At 44.2% G+C, this 15272-nt stretch overlaps 1 protein-coding gene across 3 annotated transcripts in view; it reads left to right on the forward strand.

The window, feature by feature from the left end:
* Positions 1–1782: 1782 nt before the first annotated feature.
* The window catches only part of SLC11A2 (solute carrier family 11 member 2), a 37442-nt gene continuing 23952 nt past the window's right edge, over positions 1783–15272 (forward strand). Inside the window, exons 1-2 of one of the 3 annotated variants that reach the window (XM_040488135.1) lie at positions 1783–1961; positions 5235–5943. In XM_040488135.1, the coding sequence (XP_040344069.1) occupies positions 5718–5943 (226 nt within the window). In that variant the 5' untranslated portion in view covers positions 1783–1961; positions 5235–5717. Of the gene's footprint in view, positions 1962–5234; positions 5944–7161; positions 7281–7775; positions 7877–15272 lie in introns of those variants that run through there. The other 2 variants (XM_040488136.1, XM_040488137.1) reach the window with 2 other exon arrangements.

A 15272-nucleotide genomic window follows, 5' to 3' on the forward strand; every position in this document is an offset into this window, starting at 1 on the left:
ATGAAAATCACACCTCGTGCCCATTTAGCTGTATAATTTGTGCCCCATTAGTTTTCACTTTTTTACTGAATGACACATGCAGGTTTTTATCTAAAACTTTTGAACATTTTTATAGTTTACAAAATAATTTCGTGTGTATATAAAATTTAATTTTAATACAGTTATGTGAGGCGGGGTATATGTTGTTCTTTTAATTGGTTAAAACTGAAGCTCAAGAAATCAAGCAATTCATTCAGCATCACACAGTGAACAGCAGAGCGAGAACTCTAATGTGGGTCTTCTGGTGCTAAATCCAAGGCCTGGTCTATAGTTTTCCATCTGCTTTCTTAAGTATTTGTAGAATTTCTTCATGAATTTATTTATTTTTTGTCTCTCTTAACAGAGGAGAAGCTCACTTAATAGGACCTTGCTGTTTGCCTTGAGTCCCTCTTTTAATTCCTAGGGCAGCTTTCTGGAATGAGTGAGGTTCAGGAGTAGGGGGTTGGCTCTCACTGATCTTAAGGTTAGAGTTGGTCAGATCTGCTTTCTGTCATCAAGGAGCTTGTAATCAGCTGACTGAAATAATGCATATGTATTAAAGTGGTGCTTTTCCACCTTTTTTTGACTGCTATGGTAAGAAGCCACACACACATCATTAAAGTTTTACAAAGCAATACCTACCTTAGTACTTATAACATTCTTTGATATTTCCTATTTCATTAAAAACAATTTTTTTTAATGTTTACTTATGCTTGAGGTGGGGGGCGGGGGGGACAGACAGAGAGGGAGACACAGACTCCGAAGCAGGCTCCAGGCTCTGAGCTGTCAGCACATGACCAGCACATCATGACCTGAGCCAAAGTCAGACACTCAACCGACTGAGCCACCTAGGTGCCCCAACCTATTTCATTTTTTAAAAATTCGGATTGTGACCCACTAAATTGACCTCATCATTCAGTAAGATGGATTGAGACTCAGTTTGAAAAACACTTTTACAGGTCATATATATGTAAAGTCAAATCCAAGCTAAAGTTCAAGATCACAAATGTTTATTGAGTGCTAAAGGATGTGCTAAGTATATTACTAGGTGCAGTGAACAATAAAAAAATAATGTATGTACAGCTATCTTTATGAAGCTCATACTCTACTGGCAAAAATTAGAGAATAAGCTCAAATAATTAATAAAAGGAAAAATTTGAGCCCCCCCCCAAAAAAAAGCCCTCACAAAGATTCTGGAGCAGCAGAAGTCATATCCCGTGAGAATCAGGAAAGGCTTTAAGGGAGCAGGTGGTATTTGAGTTGAGCCTTGAAAAATGGATACTAGAGGGACACATGGGTGACTCAGTTGGTTGAATGTTCAACTCTTGATGTTGACTCAGGTCACGCTTTCACGGTTTGTGGGATCGAGCCCTACATCAGGCTCTGTGTTGGCAGCTTGGAGCCTCCTTGGATTCTTTCTTTCCCTCTCCCTCTCTCTGCCCCTCCCCTTCTCGTGCTCTCCCTCCCCCAAATAAACAAATTTAAAAACAAATTTTGATAAAAAGGATTTAAAAAATGGAGACTAGAACTGTGAATGGAGGTAACAAAAGGAGCCAAAAGCACAGGGTCAGGCAAACCCAGGGTGTGTTGGGGAAAGAAAATAGGAAATTCAACCGAAAGGAAAGGTTTGCGTGGTGGAGAGGTGGAAGATGAGGTGGAAGGAGGGCTGGAACCATGGTGTGGGGATCTTGAATGCCAGATGAAAAGTCTATTCTGTATTTAATGTGGTAATGTGTGTAAAATATCCTCCACGTGGCATCAAGTGGCACTCAGTTGATGTGATCTCCTCTTTCCTTCTTTACTCTGTAGGCTATAGGAAGTTTCTAAGTGGGGAAGAGAAATAGATTGATCAGGAGGAAATTGAGGATGTGGAGGTCAGAGCTATGGGGGCCTAAGCAGGAAGGTAGCAGTTGAAATAGAAGGGGACAACTGACCTTGTGCAGGTAGGCTACATAATTACCATTATTTTATGTAAGGGAAGATGAGAAATCCATGATAACCTTCAGTTTTCAAGTCCTAGAAACTGGGAATATAAGGAAATTGTAAGAACAACCTGGTTTGAAGAGAAAGGAGGATAGTTGGGGATATAGTAATGCTGACTTTCTAGCTGGACATGCGAGGAGAAAGTCCAAGAGGCAGGTGTAGCTCAGGGAAAGAGGGTACAGAGAGTAATGGCCTTTGGGAATCATTGTCAAGAAGGTGAAATGGTGGCATGGCTGTGAAGGGATGCTATCACAGCCTGGGACTCCTCCCCAAGGACACACCGGTGAACATGATAAAGTTCTGGCTCTCAAGGAGAAATACAAACCACAAAAGCAATTCAGTGTTATGGGAAAGGGAAGAATACAGTATAGTATATCATAGGACTACATAGAAAACATGCCTTACTCAGACACTTGGGCTCGTGGAAGGCTTTTGGAGGAAGAAGCATTTAAAGTGAGACCTCAGTGGTGAGTAGGAATAGGCCCAGCTGAAAGATGTGTAGAGCAAGAATGTTCCAGCAGGCGCACAGCATGTGAAAAGGTGGGGAGGCAAGAAAGAACATTGGTGCATTTGGGGAACAAACGATAGAGAGAATATCCTTCAGAGGTTAGTATCATACCCACTTATCATACCCTATCAACACAAAGATTTAAGAGCGTACCCATGGTTTCCCAGCTGGCTAGACCTCAAATCCAGGTCCGTGTTACTCTTAAGAGGTTGCTCTTTCCGTTATTCCAAGCTGTCCCATAGTGTCTCTAATGCTGGGTGGGTCCCGGTATTGTTACACTGAAGTTGTAGGGATTGTGTAGAATTAGAGGACCAAGGGTTGAACCTAAGGAATGCCAACATTTAAGGAGTAGGAAGAAGAAGAAAAGTAGCAGTTGAAGAAAGTAGAGGAAGCGTGATCCAAATAGAACTGCCCAGAGAGCACAGTATGATGGAATCCAAAGAAACAGAGTTGGAAGGAAGAGGAGTGGTATGACATTTCAAATGTGGTAAGAGCTCAAGAGTCTGTGGGTTCTGACCATAGATGGCCAATGATGATGTTATTTAGCTAACAAGAAAGTAATTACCGGGGTAGATCACAAAGGGTGGAAAAATAAAGGAGTGTTCAGGAAGCAGAGTAAGTGCGGGTCACTTTTTCAGAGACCTTGATTTTGTGTTTTACAACAAGAAGAAGTAAGAAGGGAAGCCAACTCTGTGTTGGAAGCACTAGGTTTATTAGGAAGTGCTCTTGAGATCACCACGAAGGTAAGGGAAGCAAATCTGCACAGAAGGAGAAGTCGGGCTGTGAGGCAGGACGAAGGCTCAGCTGACTTTCAGAGCTGTTCCTGGTTGGGGTGAGAGGGATGAATCTTTACGCTCCTACATACATCAGTCATTCCGTGTGGGCTGCCTAAGAAAGAGGCATGACGTGACAGCTGAGGGCCACCTGCCCGCAGTGTGCCCACTTCAACAGCTGGGGTCATAAGTCCTTTATTCTCAAGGGGTATCCTGCCTGTGCATTCCAACATTTATCACAGCAATAGCTTTACAAGGCTAGCAGATTCGAGGGAGGAATGTTTTTAGGGTAGTAAGACTCAACTTTGGAAATAGATACATTAATATAAACACATCCTAATTATTATTCTGTATTGCCTTGTCAGGCAGTATGTCAGCCATAACATATTAAAAAGTGGGCTAATCCGTTTATGAAACACCTCCCATATAGCTGGCCTTTGTTAGCAGGTGTACAAAGATAAGATAATCACCCGTATTGAGAAGCTAACAAGTTAGTGGGAGAAGGGATGCACCAAAACAATAACCCTGTAAGAGGCTGTGCTTATCTTATTTGTGTTTATATCTGTATCACCCCATCTATGCCTGGCACACAGTAGATTCTCAATAGGTATATACAGAATGAGCCAGTGCTAGAGTAGAGCAAAAAAAAATTGCTTGGGTCAAAGACAGAATAGAGGGCTAATGGAGCCTGGAGGAGGCAGGGAATGCATCACGGAGGGGGATATTTTAAGGGAAGCTCAAATGATAATAACGAGTTTTCCAGGTAAGGAAGGGGAGGGGTGGGAGGAGTTAATTCCTAGCAGCTGTTTCAGGGAAAACAAAAGCATGAAAAAGAATACTTGGAGGGTGGGTCAAAGGTAAAGCATGGAAGGAAAAGTCTCCTATTTCGATAAAGGGCACGCGCGACACAAACACATATTAACATCTACCCAGAAACGAGTTGGCTACTGTGGTCATGTGGGATATTCAGGGAATTTACAAGAGATCGTTTTTTTGAGCTGGAGTTGAATGAAAGGGAATTGTTTTAGGTGTACACAACAGAGGCAGAATGGTATGGTAGTTGAGCGCTGGTTCTTCAAGAACAGATCTGTGTTCAAAGCCTAGCTCATGTTTGTGACATGTTATATGTGGTGTCTGATACGGATACATAATAAGAATGCAATTAATGTCAGTGAGAATCGCGGACCTGGAAGGCATGAGTGGAGCGTATATACCAGGGGAACTGTTGAGTAAACGAAACAGGAGCTATGGTAGAGTCTCACTGTAAAATCCATTCCTGTTTTTGGAACTCCTAAACCAAAATAGGGCTTCTTCCTCCAACATTTTAGTTCAGGGATGATTTCGTGTGTACATATTTTCCTGGGAAGGGGGACAAATCGGTGCCCCACTCAATCTAAGGCAGCTCTGCATTGGGGAACTTGTCTGAGGTAGCACAAGGACAAGGAGCAGGGCACATTGTAATGATACGACTTTTAGTATTTGTGCGTGCCCTGGAACAAAGAGATCTTCATCTGGGATCCGGGAAAGAGATTTGTATATCTTCTGACCCTACAGTTGTTCTGAATAGGAAGCAGAGCCACCTGCTAGAAGCCTACTTTGACCAATATGAATCCATTACTCTTTTCTTTCTTTTCCATTCTAAGACATTTCTTTCTGTCGCACTTATTTGCATATGTTTTTGTGGTAGTAAGCAGATTTTCTTTAAAACTATGAGAAAAGTTTCTGAAGGCAGCAACTTCTTCCTCCCAGTATCCCACTTCACTCTTCTTACTTGCCCCGCCCCCATGTCTCCTTTCCACCTCTGCCTCCAGCTGGCCTACTAAACTATTTGCCAGAGGCATGATTTCCTCATTCTTTCAATTCCCCTTCTCCCAGATTGAGAAATTCTGGGCTTGCTCTGGATTTTTTTACAGTCTCAGGTTTTCGTTTTTGTTTTTCTTTTTCTTTTCCAGCAGATGCCCCAGTCCTGGGTTCGCATGTCTTTGTTGTCAGCCTGTGGATCACTGATTGACCAGCCTGAGCCAGCGGGTCCCTCAGATCCCAAGGGACAGACTGGGCGGTGCTTTTACCCACACCGTGAGACTCCTCATAATTGCATCAGTGCTGCACGTACCTATGGAAAATACTAGTGGACTGTCAGGCTTGGGGCTAATTGGTTTCAGCTAACACCTTATGGGAGCAGAGTCCTTGTGCACATGCTGCCGTGGTACAAGTGCCCTAACTAGCTTCACACCAAGGGGAGTGGCATCCTGAAGGAAAGCAATTCCTTTGACTCCACCCCTTTCATCCACTGCCACTCACAGATTGGCCTCCAGCTCCTGCCCGGGGGATCAAAGACGAAATCTTAGAATACACGTTTTCAAACTCAATTAATTGTTCATTAATATCCGGGAGTGGCAGATATACGATGCTTCCCTTTTCATGGCAGGTCAAAGATGAAATTTGATTATGCTTTGAAGGGTGTGGTTTGCCTCTTGAAATTCCCTGCAGTGTCTTTACCAACGTGGTGTTGCCCAGAGCAGCCCAAGTGCCCTTATCTAACCAAGGGAGGCGCACTTGTCTGCATATATACAGGCAGGAGCCGACACTCGGAAAAGTCAAATCCAGCCTGCACAATGAAGAAGCAACCTAAGAAGGATGAAGCTCCACACTGTGAGCTCAGTAAGTAGCCAGCAACCATGCGGAAGCCCAAAGAGGTTGCTTAGCTGAGCAGACCCGTTAGGGGGACATGAATGGCTCCAGCCATTTTACTTTCTAGTTGCAGCAGAAGTTCCCACAGGAAAGGTTCTGGTCTGGAAGGACTTCATCAAGCCTTTCTGAAAACTACCCAGAGGTGTTGGAGAGAGATTCTCAGAACTAATTTGTGCATTTTCTTTTTCTCTCTAGGGGAAGTTCTGTATGGAAACCAGCCTGTACCAGAGTAACTGAGGATACTCAGCCCAGTTTTTTTGTCCCTGAGATTTTTACTTTGTACTTGATTTGGAGTTTTCTTTTTGCAGTTCATTCTCCTTCCTCCTCTCTTGGACTCTTTTTACTATCTAATAAAATTTTCTCCTAGCAGTTTTTTTACGTGGAGAAAGAAGTTGGAGGGGTTTATGCTTCTTTTCCTCTCTAAGCCTACAATTTGGTTAGATAAGCCTGGTTATCTTCAACATAAGCTGTAGGGGGGTGTCTAAGAATGTTACTGGAAGCTCTAAAGGGCATTGTAGAAAATGAGGGTGGCTCGTCAGACAATTTTTCTTCCCTCTAAAGCACCACTAGTCTGGCTATCATCTTCAGGGAAAGGCTGGCGTTGTGAGGTTGGGGCTGGGGCGGGATCGCTTTTAGGTAGGCAGAGATAAAGCTTGGGGGAAGAAGCGAACCAGCCGGGTAGGATGGAGGAAAACAATTCATCACAGAGGCTTGGGAGTGGGGCATCTGATGCGGTGGAACTGGCTGTACTAGCTGATGTCTCGCGATTCCTCCCGGGTGTGGGTTGCTTTCGGTGAAGCAGCAGATACTATGGTGTGGCTCTGGGGACGAGAGCATATGGTCCTGCCAGGTTGGCTAAACTTTATGGGGTGGAGCTGTACCTCGCTGAACAAAGTCTCCAGAAAAAAAAGGGGCTTGACTGCCAGTATCTAATGTGAGGCAGCGGCTAACTGAGGTAGGAAATTGATCTGACCCGGGACTGGGCGCAGGACCGCCGGAGCCCCGACATCCACACTCAGTTGAGCACGACCCGCGCTCGCAATGGCTGGGCGAGAAACAGCTCCAGCCCAGGCCGTCGTGGCCCCGCCTCCAGCCTGACCCTGGGGTGGGCGGACCCTCGGGACGCCCTCAGCTGGCCACGCGCGCCGGCAGCTACCGGGAATACGAGGAGTCCAGCCAATAGGAATGTGCAACTGCGGTCCTATCGGCCAATCGCGGGGCGTGTAGGGGGTTGGCCGGCTTGGCGCTAGCTCCCGGGATATGGAGCGGCCAGCGCGAGGGCATCCTGTCTGGTGGCTGCGGAACCGGTAAGGCCACCGGCGGGCGAGGTCAGGGGTCACGCGGCCGCACCAGTTTCCCCAGGCCGGCCGGGAGGGCGCGGGGGTGGGCCAGGGAGCAGGCGCCGGGGCCAGTATGGGGCACGCGGGGCGCCATGCGGGACGGCGAGGGGCGGTGCGGGCAGGGAGGGTCTGAGGCGCGGGGGGTCAGACAGAGCCGCCTTATTCGAAGGAAGACAGAGAGCGGGGCGGGGGGTGGGGGCAGGGAGCGAACGCCTGAGGTTGTGGGGCCTCGTCCCTTCCCCGCCGCGGCCTAGGCGAAATGGCCGAACCCCCGTCTGGACCTGCCGCCGCGCCGGAACCCGTGATCCAGGGTGCGCTGACCCGCTTCATGCCGCGGAGGAGGCGACGGGCACAGGGCAAGGTCCCCGCAGCCGCCTTCTTATCTGCGGAGCCCTGGGGCCGCGCCCGTTCCCTGGGCCTCCCGCCGCTCCTCTTCAACAATAAAGATCACTTTAGTGCAGCCGACATCCATGGATCGCCCTCGAGTGAAGGGCCTGGGCAGGCCGCTGAGTACTCGCGTGTAGATTGGTTTTAGGGCTCTTTGTGCCGCTTCCTGGCTCCAGGTACTTTTATAGGGGGCACACGGTATGGAAGTGGGGTGGATGCTCTCCGACTGTTCGGTTTCTTGTATCCCTGCTTTTAAAGTTGCGATATTCCGTCTTTGGATTCCTTTCCACTCCCCCCACTCCCCCGCGCCCCAATTCCCCGACTCATGTACCAGACGATTTCAAAGAGCATCATTAGGGAAGAAGTTGTGGAACCTGGGTTTGAGTTTTCCTGTGTGTAAAATGAGCCTATTTTCATATTGTCTGTTGCTTTCAGAAGAGTGCTGCGAAGTTAAGGGAACGCGGCATATCTTTAAAGTGGAAGGCAAAAGCAGAAATTCTGTGGAAGGAGAAGCAAGGGCAAATGGGCTTCCAGAAACGTTTGCTGGCCATTATTTTAGTGAATATCGGTGAAACCGGGGGGACACTGTTGACCGTGACTCCTGTGAATGGAAGGCCCACCAGTTTGCACCACTTCTTGGCTGTGTAAACTTTTGAGCAAGTTGCTTAGCCTCCTGGTTCATTTGTCTCCAGGAACTTAAAATGAGAATTGATAATATAAATCTTACAGGGTTGTTAGTGAGTATAAAATAAGTTGATACAGATGAAGTGCTTAGTTCTTGGCGCGTAGGAATTTTTATTACTTACACGTGCCTTCTTTCCGCTAAAGATTCCCGTCTAAAGAATTCTGATCTTATAACTTACCCTTTGCTCAGAATCGTGTGAGCCTATTGTGAATGAATCCTTAGGCCCTTTGTTTTCCATCCCTGGTGTTAACGTTGACCTGAAGGTATAGTATAATTCCGGGTGATTAGAGGCTTCCTATTGGGTGTTTACTGTATCATTAAATAAGGTTGGAAACTATCACTATACTAGGTATGGCTGTGATAGCTGTGTTGAGTAAACGAAGCCTCAGAACTTTTTGGGCTGTTTAGTTTTTCATTGGAAAATACTTCATTGACAGTCTTGGCCCAGGCACGGTTTATTTTGGATCCACTACCAAAAAGGCCATGATTGCAGTATACTTGGTTTCTCATGTTTCCGGGATGGCTGTGGGACTTCGGAGGGGAATTTCTGGGCAGCCTGGCAACACTTCTTGTTAATGAATGGGGAAGCTTGGTATGAATCTAATCTTACTTTACTGTTAGGAAATCCGCAGTGGTTCCTTGGATTACTCTACAGAGCAACTACTAAGCAGTTTTACTTCAGTTTTGACTCAATGACATCAAGGTTAGAGGTTAGAGAACAGTATCCATAAAGTAGCATCTTTTGGGTGGGTGCTGTGGAGTGAAAGGTGTCTTTGTTCCTTGTCTCCTCCCCATGTACGTAAATACAGTCTGCTGACAGATTTATACCCTTTCCATGAGCTTAAAAGTCTCTTTTTTTTTTTAATTTCTTTTTAATGTTTATTTGTTTATTTTGAGAGGGGAGAGGGACAGAGAGAGAGAGAGAGAGGGAGACAGAATCCCAAGCAGGCTCTACTCCAGAGCCTGATGCAGGGCCCAAATTCACGAACTGTGAGATCGTGACCTGAGCTGAAATCGAGAGTCAGACACTTGATTTTAGGGCCACCCAGGTGCCCCTAAAAGTCTCTCCTAAGTTCTCACGGTGTTATATGGAAGGCACTAATGGAAGACTGTTTTGTCTTCCAATTCTCCCCTTCCACGAAAGCTGCAGTGACACACATAGCATAATCACAAAATGAGAAACTCCGAATTTGTGAAAAAGAGTATGCTGTCCCGATTTGGCTGAAGTACGGATGGTATACGTTCAGTTATTTAGCTTTGGAATGAGACAATTTAGTACTTCTGTAGGGTTGAAAGTTGGATGTGGGTTTGGTGAGGGTAGAGGACGGTGTCTTCTCGAAACCTCTTTACTTGTGCTTGAGTAAGGAGGAAAGGGAGTGGCATCTTCAAAGAGTTGAGTGTTTAAGGCAGAAAAGGAAGCCTTTTGCTCTAATGTTGTTGTCATCCTTACCATCTGAGTCTCTGTGGTCTGAATAAAATATTTTGGAAAAGAAGGCAGGGAGCATTTGAATGTGCAGAATATAAGGCTTTGGAAAAGCTAGACCCCTGGAGACACAAAGAAAGACCCTTCAGACATCATCAGGGACATCATGGATAACATACAACATTGTTTGTATTATAAACTATAATAAAATGGGAATGGAATATAAAATAGTTGGCCAGGAATGATAGAAAATATACTTATCATCTAGTTCCTCTTCCACTTTTAATTTTAAGGCTGAAGTCACATATTTTTTAATGTGAAGACCAAAGTTTCCAGTAAAACCTTGAATTGGGAAGTTGGGGTTCTTAGTCTTGTCTTTATGCTTATTGCTGGTAGGTGATCTTGTTTGGGTTATTTTTGTTTTGGTCCCATTAATCGCTAGTAATCAAGTGACTGCTAAAACCCCTAGGTAATGAAAGGAGAAGGCTGCAAGTTAATTATTAAAATTTTAAACAAGTTCCAAAGAGCAGAAGGAGGCAGGTGTGCAGCTGGAGAATCTTGTAGTAAGTGTTATTTGTCTGTACATATAATTTTTCTTTACTTTAAGAAAAGATGTGTTGAGGAAAATATGTACTCAAATTGTTAAGGCCAGGCTACGTCCGAGGGGCCAGAATGTGTCATTGGAATGAATGAATTGAATGTAGTCTAGTAATAATCATTCTTTACATTTGCCAGAGGAAAATGACTCATGCAAGTGTGAGGGCAAAACATTTTTTCTGAGGCATGAGTGGGTATAGGCTTATTTAATACTGACCTTCTTATTTCAATATAAAGGGGTGTTTGAAATTGTTCACAGAGCGTAGAGTTGCAGGATAGATGCGTCAGGCTGGGAGGCCAGGTTGGTTCCCCCAAAGGGAAATGCACTGCTGTTTACTTCTGGTTAGGAAGAAATCAGAGGAAGCTCTCTGTGTGAGAATTGGGAGGAACAAAGACCCAGCTACAGTCTCTAGAGGTAAGACTTCAGGGACCCTGACTTGTGAGCATAGAGGTTTGAAAGCTGGTTAACCCTCAGCGATGAGCAGAGAAAGTGTTCTGTCTAGTAGGTATCAGGTCCTTCTAATTCTGAAGTCTCTGGTTGATGAGTGATATATTTTTTGAAAGATCAGTACTTCTGGACAGCCTGGCCACATTTCTCCCAGCTGTTATCATCTTTGACACCCAGGCAGCCAGTTTCATTATCTTTCTCCCCATTTCTTACTCCCTCTCTCCTTGCTGCTTAACATTTTTTTTCTTCTTTTTTTTTTTTTATCATTCAGTGTTCTCAATGTCATGTTTTTCTTTCAACTGTAAAACAGATTCTCAGAAGTCCAGCTCAAGTGAGAAACAGCAAACTTGATGTTGAGTTGAAATTGTGGTTCTCTGGGAGACTAAGCAAGATTATCCCAATTTTGAGATTATTACTACAGTATACAAAGTCAGTAAAATGAAAAACAGTCCACACTGGTATCTTAATGGCCATCGTGCCAGAGTGAGAAAGAGACACACACATACAGAAGCCCTGATGCGTATTAAGCACATTGTACAATAGGAGTACTGTTTGTACTTTGTGAACTGGGTGTGTTTCTGTGGCTTTGGCTGAAGACATTGTAATATGAAGACATTCTCTACTTAGGTAGTGAGGATTAGAGTTTTCAGGCCTTTTCTTAAACTAACACCACAGGGACTTTTCACTTTTCCTTCACAGAAGTAGGTGTAATCAGTCTCAACCTGTCTTTTCTTCATTTTATCATTTCCTATCAAATTCATTTTCATAACAGAAAAATAGGCACTTACATCTAAATTTAAAAAATTCTAAACTTTGTATCCTTAAGAATAATTTAGAAATTCACAAGGCTTTTTAAAAATTAATTATCAGGGCGCCTGGGTGGCTCAGTCGGTTGGGTGTCCGACTTCGGCTCAGGTCATGATCTCGCGGTCTGTGAGTTCGAGCCCCGCGTCAGGCTCTGTGCTGACAGCTCGGAGCCTGGAGCCTGTTTCGGATTCTGTGTCTCCCTCTCTCTCTGACCTTCCCCCATACATGCTCTGTCTCTCTCTGTCTCAAAAATGAATAAATGTTAAAAAAAAATTAATTATCATAGTTGACATATAATGTTACATTAGAGTCAGGTGTACAACATAGTGATTTGACAATTCTGTACATTATGGGACACTTCCCATGGTACATGGAGTTCCCATTTGCCACCGTGAAATGTTATTACAGTATTGTTGACTATATTCCCTATGCTTTCCTTTTCATTTCCATGACTTATTTATTTTAAAATTGGAAGTTTGTACTTCTTTTTTTTTTTGAGAGAGAGAGTGAGAGGGCGCAAGTGAGCGAGGGGCAGAGAGAGAGGGAGGGAGAGAATTGGGGCTCACCCTAAGCAGGGCTCAAGCTCACCAGTGCAGGACTTGAACTCAGAAACCATGAGATCATGACCTGAGATGAAGTCAGATGCTTAATGGACTGACTCACCCAGCCACCTGGAAGTTTGTACCTCTTAATCCCCGTTACCTATTTTGCCCATCTTCCCTCACACCTCCACTCAGGTAACCATCCGTTTGGTCTCTGTATTTAAGAGATGGTTCATTTGTTTGTTTTGCTTTTTAGATTCCACATATAAGTGAAATCATATGGTATTTGTCTTTCCCTCTTTGACATATTTCACTTAGCATAATACCCTCTAGGTGCTATGTTATGCTATGTTATGTTACTCCTTACATGGGCTTTGGTGGGGGTCTTGGGGCAGCACCTGTGGTCTAAATCAGGGTGGGAGGAGCGCCTAGGTTGCTCAGTCAGTTGAGCATCGACTTCAGCTCAGGTCATGATCTCACGGTTTGTGGGTTCGAGCCCCACGTCACGCTCTGTGCTGACAGCTCACAGCCTGGAGCCTGCTTCGGATTCTGTGTCTCCCTCTCTCTCTGCCCCTCCCCTTCTCATGCTCTGTCTCTCTCTCTCTCTCTCTCTCTCTCTCTCCGAAATAAACATTTTTAAAAAATTAAAAAAATAAAAATAAAAAAATAAAAAATAAATCAGGGTGGGGATGTTCAGTCCTTCCATGCTTTGCAAAAGCGATTCCTGACTACCTTGTGAATTTTGCCAGTCAACTTTAAACATTCCTGTTCACATTTATTTAGCCAGTTGCTTCCATATAAACGCTTTTGGTTCCCTCTATGAGAGTTTGTTGCCTTCTTAATGCTGTCTTTGATTTTATTTATATAGGGGAGGGGAGGGGAGGTAAAAAGGGATGAATTAGAGGAATGTTCAAAAACATTACTCTCTAAACTTTACAATTAATTTTAGGGAGACTTTTGCAATATTGAACACTACTCTGAAATCGGTGAAATAGTTTGTATGTATGTATTTATTTATGTTTGTTTATTTTTGAGAGAGAGAGAGCAAGTGAGGAGTGGGAGCAGGGGAGGTCCAGAGAGCGAGGGAGACACAGAATCCGAAGCAGGCTCCAGGCTCTGAGCTGTCAGCGTAGAGCTCAAACTCACAAACCGTGAAATCATGACCTGAGCTGAAGTCAGATGCTTAACTGACTGAGCCACCCAGGTGCCCAGATTTATTTATTTATTTTGAGAGAGGGAGTTTGTGCACCAGCAGGAGAGGGTCAGAGAGAGAGGGAGAAAGAGAGAGAATCCCAAGCAGGCTCCGCACTGTCAGTGTGGAGCCCAACTTATGGCCGGTTCCATCTCAGGAACCATGAGATCATGACCTGAGCTGAAACCAAGAGTCAGATATTTAACCAGCTGAGCCACCCAGGCGCCCCTTAACTTACATGTTTTTTAACATTCAGTATTTCAACTTTCTTGGGGGCAATTTAAAAACAGATTTGGGCTATCTAAATTGTTCTTTAAAAAATTAACTGTTCTTCCAGAGTTCTTGTGAATGCTAAGAGAACACATGAGATAATGTTAATTAGATGTTCAGAATTGATTATGGCTAGTATGTGTTTGGGGGGATACCCAAATTAAGGAGTCAGGAAACTCCTGACAAGGCAGCTTCTAATTTTTGCATTCAAGTGAAATTCCCAATTCATCATTTCAGAGCATGGCTGTTTGGGCACTAAGACAAAGTAGTAATAAGTTAAGCTTAAGATAGTATATTATATGCCTGCCAGCTGGACAGCTGCAGATCTCTGATTATCCATTACAGAAGTTTTGTCAGAGTTCATCTACACATTCTGAAAGTATTTGTTTGGAAGCTGAGTGAATCCATAGGACTTTTGCATTAAAAAATAAATAAATGGTACAAGTACATGACAAAATGATTTTTTTTTTAAGTGCAAAATGGTATATATGGTGTATATTCAGTGAGAGGTCTTCCTTTCACCTGACCTTGTTTGTACTTCCCTACTCCTTCATCTTGGGGACAGCATTATTAGTTTTTGGTATGTCCTTGAGAGATAGTCCATACATGTACGTATGTATATTATCATCCCTCCTCTTTTTTTCTTTTTATTTTTTTATTACTTTTTTTTTTTCAACGTTTATTTATTTTTGGGACAGAGAGAGACAGAGCATGAACGGGGGAGGGCCAGAGAGAGAGGGAGACACAGAATCGGAAACAGGCTCCAGGCTCTGAGCCATCAGCCCAGAGCCCGACGCGGGGCTCGAACTCACGGACCGCGAGATCGTGACCTGGCTGAAGTCGGACGCTTAACCGACTGCGCCACCCAGCGCCCCCCTCCTCTTTTTTTCTTCTTGCCATATAAATGATTCCATACTGTCTATAAATTGGATTTTTTACTTGAAAATATATCTTGGAGATTGTCTTCTGTCAGTACAGTTAGATATGCTCTATTATAATAGCCGCATGGCATTCTATCCTGTGAATGTACGTAGTCTATTTAACCAGTCTTTGACTGATATCAAGGTTGTTTTTAGTCTATTGATACTACAAACAGAGTTACAGGAAATTTCCTTGCACATACTTCCTTGTATGAGTGTTTCTTTAGGATACATTCTTAGAAACAGAATTGCTGGGTCAAAGGGTGCTTTTAACATTTGAGACAGAAAATGTAATTTTATTAGCCTTTTTATCTTGTAAAACATTTGTTTGAAAGTAATCTCTGTGGGGCTTGATCTCATGTGGGGCTTGAACTCATGACCCCAATGTGGCGCTTGAACTCATGACCCCGAGATCAAGAGTCACATGGCTCTATTGTTCTACCGACTGAGCCAGCCGGGCACCCCACTTGTAAACATTCTTACAGCTTTTTTTGTCTTGAAAGAGAGAGAGAGTGGGTACACACAAGTTGGAGAGGGGTAGAGGGAGAGAGAGAATCCCAAGCAGGCTCCATGCTCAGTGAGGAGCCTGACATGGGGCTTTATCTCACGACCCCAGGATTATGACCTGAGCCGAAATCAAGAGTTGGACCCTCAACCGACTGAGCCATCCAGGCACCTCATTCTTACA

This window comes from Herpailurus yagouaroundi, unplaced genomic scaffold (assembly GCF_014898765.1).
Source record: "Herpailurus yagouaroundi ecotype Mexico unplaced genomic scaffold, PumYag 166, whole genome shotgun sequence".
Lineage (NCBI taxonomy): Eukaryota > Metazoa > Chordata > Mammalia > Carnivora > Felidae > Herpailurus > Herpailurus yagouaroundi.